The sequence below is a fragment of the Calonectris borealis genome, chromosome 13, assembly GCF_964195595.1.
Source record: "Calonectris borealis chromosome 13, bCalBor7.hap1.2, whole genome shotgun sequence".
Taxonomy (NCBI): Eukaryota; Metazoa; Chordata; class Aves; order Procellariiformes; family Procellariidae; genus Calonectris; species Calonectris borealis.
Genome location: NC_134324.1, coordinates 6,735,276 through 6,749,061, shown reverse-complemented (window position 1 = coordinate 6,749,061; position 13,786 = coordinate 6,735,276). Strand labels below are relative to the sequence as shown.

The window sequence follows — 13,786 nt, the reverse complement described above, 5'->3', positions numbered from 1 at the left end:
TGGGAAGTTTAGTGAGGAATATAAAAATACATGGAAGCTCAAACATGCAGTGAACTCGGCCTATAAAAGCAACCAAATTTATGACTCTCTACAGTCACAGAACCTGATTTCAGTAATGCTACTGGATGGTAACCTGAGTTCCTAGGAAAACAACATCATATGTAAGATTTAAGATCATTTTGACATTTTTAATACAGCTTATTATACCACCATTATGAGCGAGGAAAGACAGGTAAAAATGTAAAGATGGGAAGTGGTAACGCATGCAAAAAAATCTAAAAAAAATATAGGTCAGAGTGAACATGGAGGAAAAAATGAAATAAATGCAAGTATTTCTTTAAGAGAATGTAATAAGCGTTGCTACTCAGTAGCAATACACAGGCATCATTCTGTCATCAAGGAACAACTTGCTGAAAGTAACTTGCTTAGGTAATATTTTCCCTTCAATAAAGGTAAATATCAAACATTAAAGTTATAAAAGGAACTGGATAAACTTAAACAACCAAATATAGGAACTTTAAAACAACTTAATATTTACTGAAAAGGAAAAGCAGACATTTTCTTGAAGTATTTCCCAAAATGTTATTTTCCCCCCTAAGCTCTTTCTATAGACAAACATTAATCTATACCAATTACGAAAAATATTTTTGGCTAGCAGCATATGTCCATCTTCTGTATCTTAAATTTGAACTTTGAATAAGGCTCAAGTTTACGTCAACCTTAAGTGTTGGATGATGATGCTTTGCCTGCAAGCTGCTTTCGAGTACATAATGTTATAGTTTTTTTAAATGTAAAAATATACAGAGTTTATATGTTAAAAACTTCATGCAGTAAATCTAAGCTTTTATGCAGAAGGTGTTCTGCACAGATCATGAACCCTGGTAAGAGTTTGGACAAAAAACTTCACATGAAAGATGCTTTAAAATTCTTTGATACCACCTTTCCTGTTTCAGCATATAAATCTTTATGTGCTTTAACTTAAAATTGCTAGCAGTTCATGTCAAGACTATTAGAAAATGAGCAGGAAATAAGTTTTGATATTTATTGTATATTTTGGCAGCTGCTCAGGAGAGCAGTGCTTAATCCACCCCTGTTCATCTCATGGGGATATAGACAGGAGAAGAACCCCTTTTTCTGCATAAAGCCTTAAGAGGATATGTACTGCCTTTGTTCGAAAACAGCTTGCCTTACAGCTCTCTTAAACCATAGAACCACAGTCCTGCTCCTGAAAAGCTTTAAACTTTGCAGGCCGAACACTTACTCCCCTCCCAGCTTCCCTCCCTTCCCCCCAAAGAGTTGCTGACTACAATTTTAAATGCCAAAGTTGTAACATAAAAAATTACAGATGCTGGCATTTGTGGAATTGATGTAATTGCTGTCTTCCATGCAGCAAATAGCAAGTGATAATGATAAATGATGCTAACAATTATGCTGTTATGGTTTTAAATTAACTACACACACAAAATTTCCCTTTAGATTAACATTCCCTAAAACCTTTACATTAGACTGGTCCAAAAAATCCTAACATCTTGAATATTTTAATTAAAATGCTTACCTCATACTACTTTCCTATTTTAACTTCCTAGGAACAAAACCCTACTTCAAGAGCAAAGGTCGAGATCCATGTTTACAAAATATATTTCTGTACATGATGACAAAAAAAAAAATTGAACTCCTTTTTCACTAGAAGCTTCTTTTCAATCTCAATATAGAAGATAAAATTCTTTGTTTTGAAGATTGTCAACAAAAACTTTGAATAGCTGTAAATCATATTATTACCTACAATATAGTCCCCAAACACATTCCCCACAATTTCTTCATTAAATTTAAATTCCTATCCCCATCTGTTCCTCTGTTGCTGTTTACTATCCCCTCAGTTGTGCTGAGGTAGCTGTTTTGTATGGCCACAATTTATACAGAACCACACATGACTGTTTACTAAACACAGCCAATCACACATCCACTCACACACATAACATCATCCTGAGATGTCAATGACCAACAGAGCAGGAATTTCATATTTCAAAAGTCATTAATATTTTATGAAAAGTATTAAATTATGGAATCCTTTATTTCTAGAAGATCTGTGACCAAACTGCAGATTCCTGTATTTACAGCACTGTATGTATGTATATGTATGTAGATACATACATACAAAAGTAGGGTTGTGCATACATATATACACACATACACACCTAACAGGCACACACTTTTTTTTGTTCTGCCAGACAGCTAATTGGTAAAAAGCTGATTTTACGAATATATCACTATATTAAATGATGCTGAAGTGGCTTTTTTCTCCTTCAGACTATAGGCATACACTTTATGTTTCTAATAGCAAATTATATTTGACATTTAATTTAAAAATCAAGTTACCCTAATCTACCACTACTACAACAGTGATAAAGCAATGAAGTTTTCCATAGGACAAAACCAATTTTTTTAAATTTAAGATAATTTTAGTCACAAGTAATTGAAAATGTAATTTAGAATTCATTAATTTGCGTGGTTAATTACAGCAGAACAGTTCCAAAAGATGATGATCCAATAAAGTAATAATTTTCTCTCTGAAACATGGTATCAGAGTAAATACAATAATAAAATGCAAATTAATATGAGTATTTAAATTATATTGCAAACATTAAATGTATACCAATGTGTAATCCAGTCCTGATACTTAAGCATTACACCTACAAGCATGTTCTAGCAATTTATAAAACTGAACAACCTAGATAAATCTACAAAACTTATAACAGGGAGTTCTCATATCCTTAATTCATTGTAAGGACAAAATGGTTTTATTCAATTATGACCATGCAATTAGTCCACAACTCTTTTCAAGCTGAGAAGAGGTATTTCCTAACCTCATCACACAACTAAGAACACAACAAAGCCAAGACTTTATCTTCATTCTATATGAATTTTGCACCTCTTTCTTCAAAAGGAAAATAGAGGGCATGTGTTTAACCAAAATATCTGATTTAGGAAGATAATGAAAATTCTTTTGCAGCGATTGTGTCCAATCCACCTGCATCTGTTTAGCAGAAGAAGAATCCATGACCTTATTCCTCTTTCATAAAGGGCACAGAAGCTAAATGAACTCCTTGCCTATGTTCCTGAAAAACAAAGTCTGAATTAACCTAAAAATTTTTGCATCAGTCCCCAAAGTCTGTATCTTTTCTCTATCCAGCTTCAGCAGATTGGAAGGTTATCGGTAGGTACACAGTCGAAGGAATTACAGCTTTCAGAACATTTTTGTCTGAAGATCTTTATAATAATTTGAGTGGTTTTGCTAGAGCTGAGTGGAAAAGAACTGTCATGCATGGACCACATAAGAAATTTGCTGTGCTGAGCTACATGGCTAATTTTAAATTCCTGGCATCACACCTTAAGTTAAATTTTCTATTTTGGTAACACAAGATGTCTTACTCTGGCCTAAAATACAGATTTTTCTAATAATTTTAATTCCCTAGGGCACAAATAATTTTAAACTCAGAATATCATCTTCCCAAGGATGTGTGTCCCTGCAGAAAGACTGTACTGTCTCTATACTCTAAAGGATTGTTTCATGATAGATTATACCTGACAGTAATTAGAAAGAATGTCACATATCACAAATATTGGCCACTAATGCGCAGTGCAAAGGCTGCAAATGTCAGTATAATATTAGAGGTATCACAACACTAATCCACAGTATCAGAAACATTTGCAGAGGCACTGTCATGATACCACACCTAGTGCACAGCAGTGTTTTCAAGGTAAGTTTATTAGGACGTCTTTAAATACTTAGTTTTATAAAACATAAATACCATGTTCCTGTCTATTTTCATTTGTACATAATCCAGCGAGGGGATGTGAAAGTCAAGATGCCCGTGGGTTTTGCTGTGGTAAGTCACCTTGACTATACCACCACATTTCTGCTTAAAGCAGGAAGCAAGCACTGTACAACCTAACAGCCAAACCACCAGGGTTGTCTCTCATGACATTCATACTGCTCTTTTTCACCTCTCTCCCCCAAAAGCCTTAAAAACTTTATTTCAGAATTGTAATATGCATTTCATTATGGTCACAATCATATTTTACTTTAAAACAATTTTTTAAAGAATCAGACTATATTTGAAGTTGCATGAAAAAAGTCAACTAACGTATTTCAATTGATTTTGAGGTTATACTTTTAAAATCAACACTGTCTTAAAGACAACTTGTTGCCCTTTACATAATATGAATTCTGATAGAATAAAATGACACATATCACAAGACATAGCTTTATCTGTATCTAAGTCACTTCCAAACTGAGCTTCCTCGAAGAGTGTCTCAAGTCTTCACTAATTAGCTCTTTATTTGGATTATGAATTATGCAGCCAGAGATGAAACTGCATTCCACTTTATCTGCATACTCTGCAGACCCAAAAAAAGGTAGTTTCAGGTACTTTTCTTTGAAAACAACAGAAACTCTAACTTTTTCTTTGGTTGCTATAATAAACTCTAGTTTACTGTTAAAAAGTATTATGAATGAATTTGGAGAGATTTATTTCTTCTGGAGATGGTGACAAGTTTTCTGCTGGTCACTGGTTATGCAGACCTTATAAGGTATTAACTTCTTTACATTCAGATTTACGGTCCAATGGAATTACAGTGTTTTAGAACACATTATCCAATAACACTGCATAGATACTATTTCAGAGAAAAATACATGAAAGGATGAAGCAGTATAATGTTATTGTAGCTATTTCTAAACTTTGGAGAAAGATGGAGTGACAAGTCAAGACTATCAGAAGAGTGAAGTCACTTAAAATTATCCTTTGTTCTTTATAAAATCACTGTCTTATGTTTGTGGGAGATAATGATAATTTACGATCAGAGATATGAGCAACTATTATTAATTAATTCTCAAACAAAGAAGCTTCAGACTTACATGGATAAAAACATGTTTTTCGGCTACAAATATGTGATTGTAAACACCAGATAATTTACAGTAATTAAAAGTATCCATGAAGACTAACAACTCAAAATGGCTAACAGTCCACTCCTGCCAACCTTCATACTAATTGATTCAAGCAGCAGAATTTAAAGTAGCAGAGCTATACTTGGTAGACATGAAAAGATTACATGTCTGGGATGGCAAAAATGCAAGGTTGCATGGTTTATTTGCACCTGAGAAATATTTACTCAAACACATCTACACTTTTCTTGGAATAAACCAGGTTACAACAAGAAAAGTTTCTTTGAGCTATATTAGCACTAGAAACAAACATACAAAAGTAATTTTCTAATCATCTGTACTAAAAATTATCATCAGCTTCGGGTTGCCTAATTTGATTCTTTTTCATTATTTTACTGTTTATTAGTATTTAATATGCATATTATTCAGCAAAAATTTGACAACAAAATATCGGAGGATATCAAACAAAAATGTGAAAACATTTTAGACTGCATCTTCTGACCCTGAAAAAATTTAGGGAAAAGGAGGGTTTACTGCTGAGGAAACTCCATTGCATTTTGTGAACTCTTACATCCCTTACCTTGTCAATAAAAGAACTGAGGAGAAATTGAACTTTATAATGTTCTGCCATCCTTAAAAAATACGAGTTACAACTAATTCAAGAAAGGTCACTAATTAAATGAAAGCTGTGTGAAATAGAACAAAACAATTTTCATGATGATAAAAGCATTTTCTTACTTTAAGAGTATGTGTTTTTCTCCATGCTGTAAAAATAAATATCTCATGACTTTTATATTCAGCTTCTGAGGGGTTTAGTTATATGATAGTGATGATTCTTACTGCTTTTAAAGGCAGAAAAAGGTGAAGAAAACCAGCTTGTATTAACTCTAAATAAAAAGCTGTTTCCCTGATAGCACTCCTCTCAGCACAATCTCACCCACTTTACAGCAACTGTGTGATCCTCACTTGTCACCTGGAAGCCCATCATTGGAAAACTAAACCTAATCAATGAAAGGGTTGCTATCATCTGCCAAAACCCCTTCTTTAAAAACTTGCTTTAGAGCTTGGGGTTTGATTCAGTAGGCCCAATAAAGATCTGAATGGGTATCTAGACCATGTCAGGTTGGAAATAAAATACATTTTAAAGATCAAGGAATGAAAAGCACATATTTAGAATTAACACTAATTCACAACTATAGACCAAATAATCATCTTTCTGTTGCTGATAAATATTCCTTCTTAATGAGTACTGACTATTTAACAGTGACGTCTGACACAAAAAGATGATTGCCATCTTTGCACTGTAAGACTCGCAAGCTCAGCACACACATTTAATAAACCTATTCATTTTATGTTGTATTTATCCCAAGATATAAAAGCCTGCTTTCATAAAATAAATTAAAACATAGTTAAAAGAAGATAAATACTACAACTAGAAGATACTACTAGAACTATCTTGCCCACAATGTAGGCAAATTAAAAATAAAATCAACAAAATAAAGAAATTTGCAAAGATGTTTTCTTGGGGTTTTGGTTTTTTCTTTTTAGGAGACGGCCAATGACACTTCTATACTCATTTAAGTCTGGCTAAAATCTACAAATAACCTGGAGATCAAGATGGAATCAGATTACTAAGTATGGGAAATCACCTGAGTTGAAAATGTCAATGGATCATTTGGTCTTTCACCAATAGCTGAGAAAATGCTCAATTAAGAAAACCTAAAATCAGAAATACACCAATATAAAGTATACTGCTTTGTGAAGGAGTACAGCGGGCTGATTACAGAGAGCTGATACAATTTGAATACTCTTTCCTTGATCAATAACTGCAAGTATTGCAAATATCTTTCTTTATGCCTGCCTAAGTGAACAAACTTGTAGAATGTGGAAAGTTTTCCTCTTCTGTTCCAGGTCTTATTCCAGAGACAAAGTTCTAGATCAGGTATAATGAAGTGACTGTAACTTCAGTCTTAAAGCACTTATGGATACTTATATCCACAATTCCGTGAAAATAATATACATATTTTTACCCATACTTGCGTCTCCTACCCTTAGCTGAAATAATTTGATGTAAGTAATGTAACTAGTTTGCCAAAAAAACCACCAATCTTAGTGCAATGTGAGAAGACAGCTTGCTAGTAATCACGACTGCTGTGGCAATAGGCTTTTATACATTTTTATACATGTATGTGTGTGTCTATAGATACAAATATACATTCACATATGCATAATATGTATACAGACACGTATTTTTCAGTCTCATTTTCTGCACAGCAAAAATTACTTTTAAGACCTGCATATTCCCATTATACAGCATCAAGATGAAGTGAATGATAAAAAGACATGGTATTTTTGAATAATAAAATGTTTTGACATTTACTTTAAAAGTGTTTTACCTCTCACATCGGTAATTTGCACCACAGACAGGTTGTCTAAAATATGTTCTTAAATATATCAGTCTTGCTCATGGAGCATTTTACTCAAACATTTGTCTGCTACATTCAAATATTGTCTGAGGTACTCCTATGTATAACATGACATGAAAGATTTCTTCATAATTCCTTCTGAAAATTGCTAGAATCAGGGCAACGGCACACTGTCAAACATGACAAGGATCATCGTCACCTCTATGATTTTGATGTAGATGTAACAAAAGAAAAGGCATCAAAAAAACCTAAATAATGGAACTAAAGTATAATAGAGAAGAGACATGACATTTGGTCTAGAATACTACTAGTTTTTTTCCTTTTGGATTACCATAAAATTCATAAAATTCTGAACAAATGAATAAATTATTTATTTTATGTTTGCCATTATTTCTTTAATATACTTCAGTTACAAACCATGAAGGCCTTCATTACATGCTGAACACAATTTTAATTGATAAATACATCTGCACAGCTATAGAGTCAAACTGGGCTGGAAATGCAGCTCTCATGGTTAACAAATTCTCATCCTTGGACCATGATGTTTGAGCATAGCTGAGATGACAATTGTAATATGCCTTTTCAACAGCAACATTTCGTACATATCTGTAAAAATTAGTCCAGCATAAGGCAAATGTTTAATACTACCATTAAAATACAGTTTTATAATGAACTGCAGAGTCGGGTTTTCTTGTTATTTGTTTCTATCCTCTAACCAGGGACCCTAAGAGGCTCATATTCTTAGAAGCAGAGCATTTTACTTTTGGACATTCTGTTTATAAATTTCTACAGTTTCTAAAACAATATTTTTAAAGAGTAAGAAGATAAGTACTGATTTATGAGGGAACCAGTGCTATACTTCTAAATAATCACCAATGATCAGAGGTAAAACTTGATATACCAACTTATATCTTCAGCCTCCTTTGCAGTGCTGTCACGTGGGCTAGATTTTCTGACTCTTCATCAAGAGGCTTAGAAGCCTGTTGACTTTTTTGTGAAACTTTAAATTTGGGAAGCTAAATGCTTAATTGCCAAATACGTTCTATTAAAATTTACTTAAATAATGACTTGTAAAGAAGCATAGCAACATGAATGACTGAGTCTTATAAAATGTTACAACTTTTAAACATCTTCATACATATACCCAGAGTGAAATCTTCAATATTCATCTGTGGCATCTAGGCAATATCTAAATCTATATGAAACAACCGCTGTCCATCTGAACCCAGAAAAGTCAGGGATTCCCAATCACTGAGTTTGTACAAAGAAACTCATAACTCTTTCTGACCCAGATACCTATAACGAATACAAAGTCCGGTTTTTGAAAGTACAGTGGCAGATCCTCAGAATGATTTCAAGCTATGGGTAATCTGTTATCAAACTATGGGTAATCTGTTATCTTTTTTGAAAATAAACAGTCCATAACATTTGAGATGCAGCATGCATAGCTATATACATGCATAATTACATGTATAGTTCACTACTTGGAAAACTTCATACCTCCACTTCGATTATTCTTCTCTAATAGTAATTGCAGAGGATGTTTGTAGAAAGAGTAACTAAATGATACATTCATACTTCTTCAATGCAATGCTGCAGTTCTTCTGTAGTTCACAATACAGAATGTCTAGAGATCCCACAGGAACTTTACTACCATTCAAAGTCTTATTTTGACTATGTCTTGCTTTGATATATTTATTGTTGATAGATAATTATTAGGTTGATTTGCTTTCCAAATTCACAGGTAATATAGTATATTAGGTTTTACATCAAGATGCACTCTGCTGTTACAATAGTTGTTTTAAACAGTGAGAAATTCTGTAAGTGCTAAGTACATCAAAACTAATAAAAAATGAGTAAAAGTACACCTTCTAAATTTTGCCCATATATGTAAGTACAAAAACACAGACCTCTTATTTCTGTGTAAGTGAGAGCATTCACAAAACAAAGCATAAAAGCACATAAAACATGGAGCCCATACTCTCCATATGTTTTAAGAGATATGGCCAAATTTTCAGATTAGTTAAGTCTTATTTCTTGGCGAACGCTTACAAAAACCCACCAGATCCATGTGAAGGCAAGCAAGGCCATATTTTCAGTTACATTCCCTTGTAAAAATGCAGAACTTTTACAAGAAAACATGGAGGACATCAAGACTGTACTATTGTTACTACATTTCTTATGATTTCTTAGAAGTGATCACCTTGTACCTTGAAATATGGAGGTTGTTGTCTTCAATATCGGTAATATATTACAGTATCCAGCCTGCAAAGAAACTCAGTTTATGAGTTAAGAGCTACTGACTTTAATATTTGCAATTGTGAATGTGTAGGAAAAACCCTGCAAAATATTATTTCCAGTTAAATTACCACTGTATTGTTAGTAAGTTAATAAATCCTTATGAAGATCAGACATTGAGGAGGACGTATGATTATATTTCTGATGGAAGGAAATGGCACGGTTAGGGAGGATGATTCTGTCTGCATCTTGAGGATGTGTAAAAAAAAGTTTCTGTCTTAATTTATGCTGTTTGAAAGCCCTGAACTAGTTTTCAAAACTTCATCCTTCAAAGGCATTCTTAATATTCAAAAAGACCTTGCTAATTAACTCCTAAAACTACCTCAAGTCCAACCTGCTTTTCCTGCTCCTTAGAAAAGTTTTAATTACACAGATTAAGCACTGGAATTCCAGCTGTCACCTTCCAATAGCTTTCTTCCTTTTTGAATAAGGTGCTTTTGTGCTGATCTCTCCTTTGCTTTGAGAAGAGCTTTGGACGGGTTGTTTTTATGATTTAGCAATTCCATATGACTATTAAAAATGATGTGACAGTATGGAAAGTACATTTAACCAGCTGAAGAACACATAGCTCTTTTCTGAAATGTTATGACATCTGGCGATCACATTAGGTTTTACCTAACACAGATAAAGAATTATTTGAATACCTAAATGGTAGTTGAGGAGAAGATCATGGCACTATCAACACAAGGGTGCATGATGACAGAACAAGGGGCAAAAGACACGAGTTCCTTCAGGGTGAATTCCTTCTTTATGTAAGAAAAAACAACTCAACTCCATTGTGACAGCAATTAAACATAACAGGCTTCCAACTTAACACTTCCAAACATAACACTTTCCAACAAGTGTTGGAAACTTTTTTGCTAGAAATACTCAAGACAGCTCGACAGGGAAGCAGACCCTAATCTATGGCCCTTCTTTCAGCAGAAGGTCGGATAAGATGACCTCCAGAGGTCCCTTCCAGACTAGACTTTTCTATGATCCTGAACACATGCATCAGGCTACCACCACTGCAGTTCTCTCTCCTTTCTGTATTACCATTTGGAGGAAGATGTCTAAAAGAAGAATATTTCAAAGGACGAAGGGGATTTTATCTATGCAATTCCAGCTACCCTTACTGTATGAATAAAGTAGGTAATGCAGTGGGAGCAGCTCCATGGAAATGTACTTAGTTGTGAAAAGGTCTCTTGATTACTTTTCCCACTGTGCAGGGCTCCTCATGCCAGGCTACATGACAGGGCCTGCATAAGCATATATGTGCATATAAGCTAAGTAATGCAGCAGTTGCTATAACCTTCCATTTACAGACAGTAGTCTCCAGCTAGGATGCTGAGCATGGGCCATTTCCTGGATTTTCTCTGGCCTTAAGCCTTGTGCACGTCATGAGCTGACTAGTTATGCTTGAGAGGCAGGCACATGCAATTAGTGAAGGATGGTGATGCTGATCAATTTAAAAATAGAATAAAAATCATTAGAAATGCCTACAAATCCCTGGTCCAGAAATCATTACTAATACAATAGCTCACACAGAATTTGCAGTAAAAATCTAAACTACTCAAATTATATTTTAATCGAGGTCTGCTAATATTTACTACAGTGTGCTCAGCAGGAAGCACTTTCCTAGATCCAGCTCCAATAAACTTGCCAAATTCTGTATGCTTAGGAAATACAGTAATTTGTCACAAATGTCTCCAAAAAACATTGAAAGTAAGTATACACTTTCCCACAAATACGACAGAGTAATGTAAAGTTTATGTGGGGTTCAGATCCAGACTAACTCAGCACTGATGTACAAGTGATCCCAGAGTTAGGTTAATCCAGGCAACAATCCTCATCAGTTGAGGACTGTAACCTGAATCAACTCATCATTCTTCCTGCCATCACCTTCTAGATGTCTGTATGAATTTCTCATAACTAAACCAGAACTCTTCCAATTCCCACTGGTCCCACCTTCTTTGCTACATCATTTCTAGCTTACTGTGAACAATACAAGCATCCCACCTGCCACTGAACTTCAGCATTACCTTCAAACCAAGACTTCTTAGAGAAGTTTTCTTCTGAGAAGATACACAAACAGTACTTCCTTCTAACACAAGTAGGCAGATATGTTATAATTTTCTGTTACTATCTATCTATGCCAGTATTTATCTAAACTGGGTATTTATCTTCATGAGAACAACACAGAAATTAGAAGTAGTTATATGCTACAGTTCAATTATCTACAGCTTTTAAAATACTGTATTTATTACTTAAACTACAGTAAAAAAATTTACTACATACAGCATTTTCTGTATAGAATATTCTTTTGCTTACTGTTAACTGACAATACAAGAAATACTCTATAATAGCTTCATATAATGAAGACACATTTTTCTTTACTTCTTGGACAGCTCAAAAACAGGGTGTAACTTGTGGTATTAAATTTTTTAAAATGATAAAATCCACTGAAATGCAACAACACTCACTTAAGCAAATAGTTTCATAAACCTTTTGAAGGCATGGAAACAACACTTTCAGTACAGAGCAAGAGAGTCTCAGATTTTAAGAAAAAGAAATAATCTATAGGTATTAAACATACACTGCTGCAAAGAGAGTATCGACGTGTTAAGTTACATGGACATGTAACAAAATAGATTTTATCCCTAAGTAATCAGATAGTTATGCATGCAGTAACTAGTCATCTTTACACTAAGAATTTACTTCAACATTAAGACTCAAACCACTTTCTAACAGCTGCCAACAACTAGACTTCCTGTCAAAAAATACCTTCTTCCTTCCCCCAAAATATGAGAAATACTCTCTCCAAATTTCTTTAGCATGAAAGTCAAAAAGGGAGATTTGGACAAACAGCAGAATTTTAAAGTATTTTGCAAATCTTCAGAAAGGATAGTTTTATCTTTTGGAAGAAAACGCTATAGCATTCTAGTCATTAACTAGCTGACAGTATATCCTGCTTCCCTGGAGTTCTTGAAATAGCAGAATGCAAGCGTTTTATTGTTGAAATGTGAGTATACTGTAGGCCAATAATTTCTGTCTAGGCTATCTGTGGAAAATGTGATCATCTTCAAACCATAACAACAACTCTATTCTACAATATATTGCAGAATTTGTGTGCTTATATAGGTAGAAATACATTTCCACAAAAGCACCTCAATATATATTTATACCTTGTAAAAGTGTTTCTGCTAATTATTTGTCAAAAGATAAAATTCTGGGAAGTAGTACGCTCCACTAATATCAGATCATACTTACTTAAGAATGATTTCTAGCAATGTAATACAAATATTTGCACTATATTCTTATCATAAACATTCAAGCATAATTGTAATTACTTCTTGTAACCTGAATCAACTCCAGAGAAATCAGAGTGTAATGACTGAGTTCAATGGCAGCAGAATCAGACACTAAGACTGCTTTAATGCAAAGATACCACTGCCACTGGAGTCCTTCAGTCATTTGGTTTTGAAACTTTCTGAAAATTCTTAGAGAACAGATACCGTGCTTGATATCCTACAGCTTTCTACAGAGCAGTGAAAGCCTTTGCCAGCCATCAGCTGGAGAACACAGCAGGGAAAAAAATCCCAGTGATAAGTAGAGCAAGTCTTGAAAGACAGACAAGCTGCAGAAACATGCAACCCTTAAACTGGGGCCATACTATTATTAAAAAAAAAAAAAAAAATTAAAATATCTCAATACGCATATTGGCTTTCTACCAAAATGAGGTTCCCTTGCAGGTAAAAATACACATTTATTAAAATATTTCATATAAAAGTGAGATAGCCAGGATTTCAGACTGATCACACAATGGTTCATTTGCACAGTGATACCAGCATGACTGGATCCTGCTCAAATAAGCTGCCTTGTAAAAACTTAATTCTTTCATCATCATCCCTCTTCCATCAAGCAAAAACAACTACAGATGTTCACAAGACAGGTATGAGAGAGATAAAAGAAAAAAGCTGATAAAGCTCAGCTTTCCTGAGCTAGACCCTTTCTTCTTTTCTTCTCAGCCAGAAAACACACAACAACGGGGAAAGAAAAGGGGAAAACATATGAAGGGGAGTACAAGCCCAGGAAAAATAGAAAAAGTGACTGGGAATAACTTAAATATTGATGACAGGTA

At 34.1% G+C, this 13,786-nt stretch overlaps 1 protein-coding gene across 2 annotated transcripts in view; it reads right to left on the bottom strand.

The window, feature by feature from the left end:
- The window catches only part of DIAPH2 (diaphanous related formin 2), a 251,755-nt gene that overhangs the window by 31,598 nt on the left and 206,371 nt on the right, over positions 1-13,786 (bottom strand). Inside the window, exon 28 of one of the 2 annotated variants that reach the window (XM_075161969.1) lies at positions 9,587-9,633. The exons of the other annotated variant lie outside the window; for it this stretch is intronic. Within the exon in view, the coding sequence (XP_075018070.1) occupies positions 9,620-9,633 (14 nt within the window). The 3' untranslated portion in view covers positions 9,587-9,619. Of the gene's footprint in view, positions 1-9,586; positions 9,634-13,786 lie in introns of those variants that run through there. 2 annotated transcript variants of the gene reach the window in all.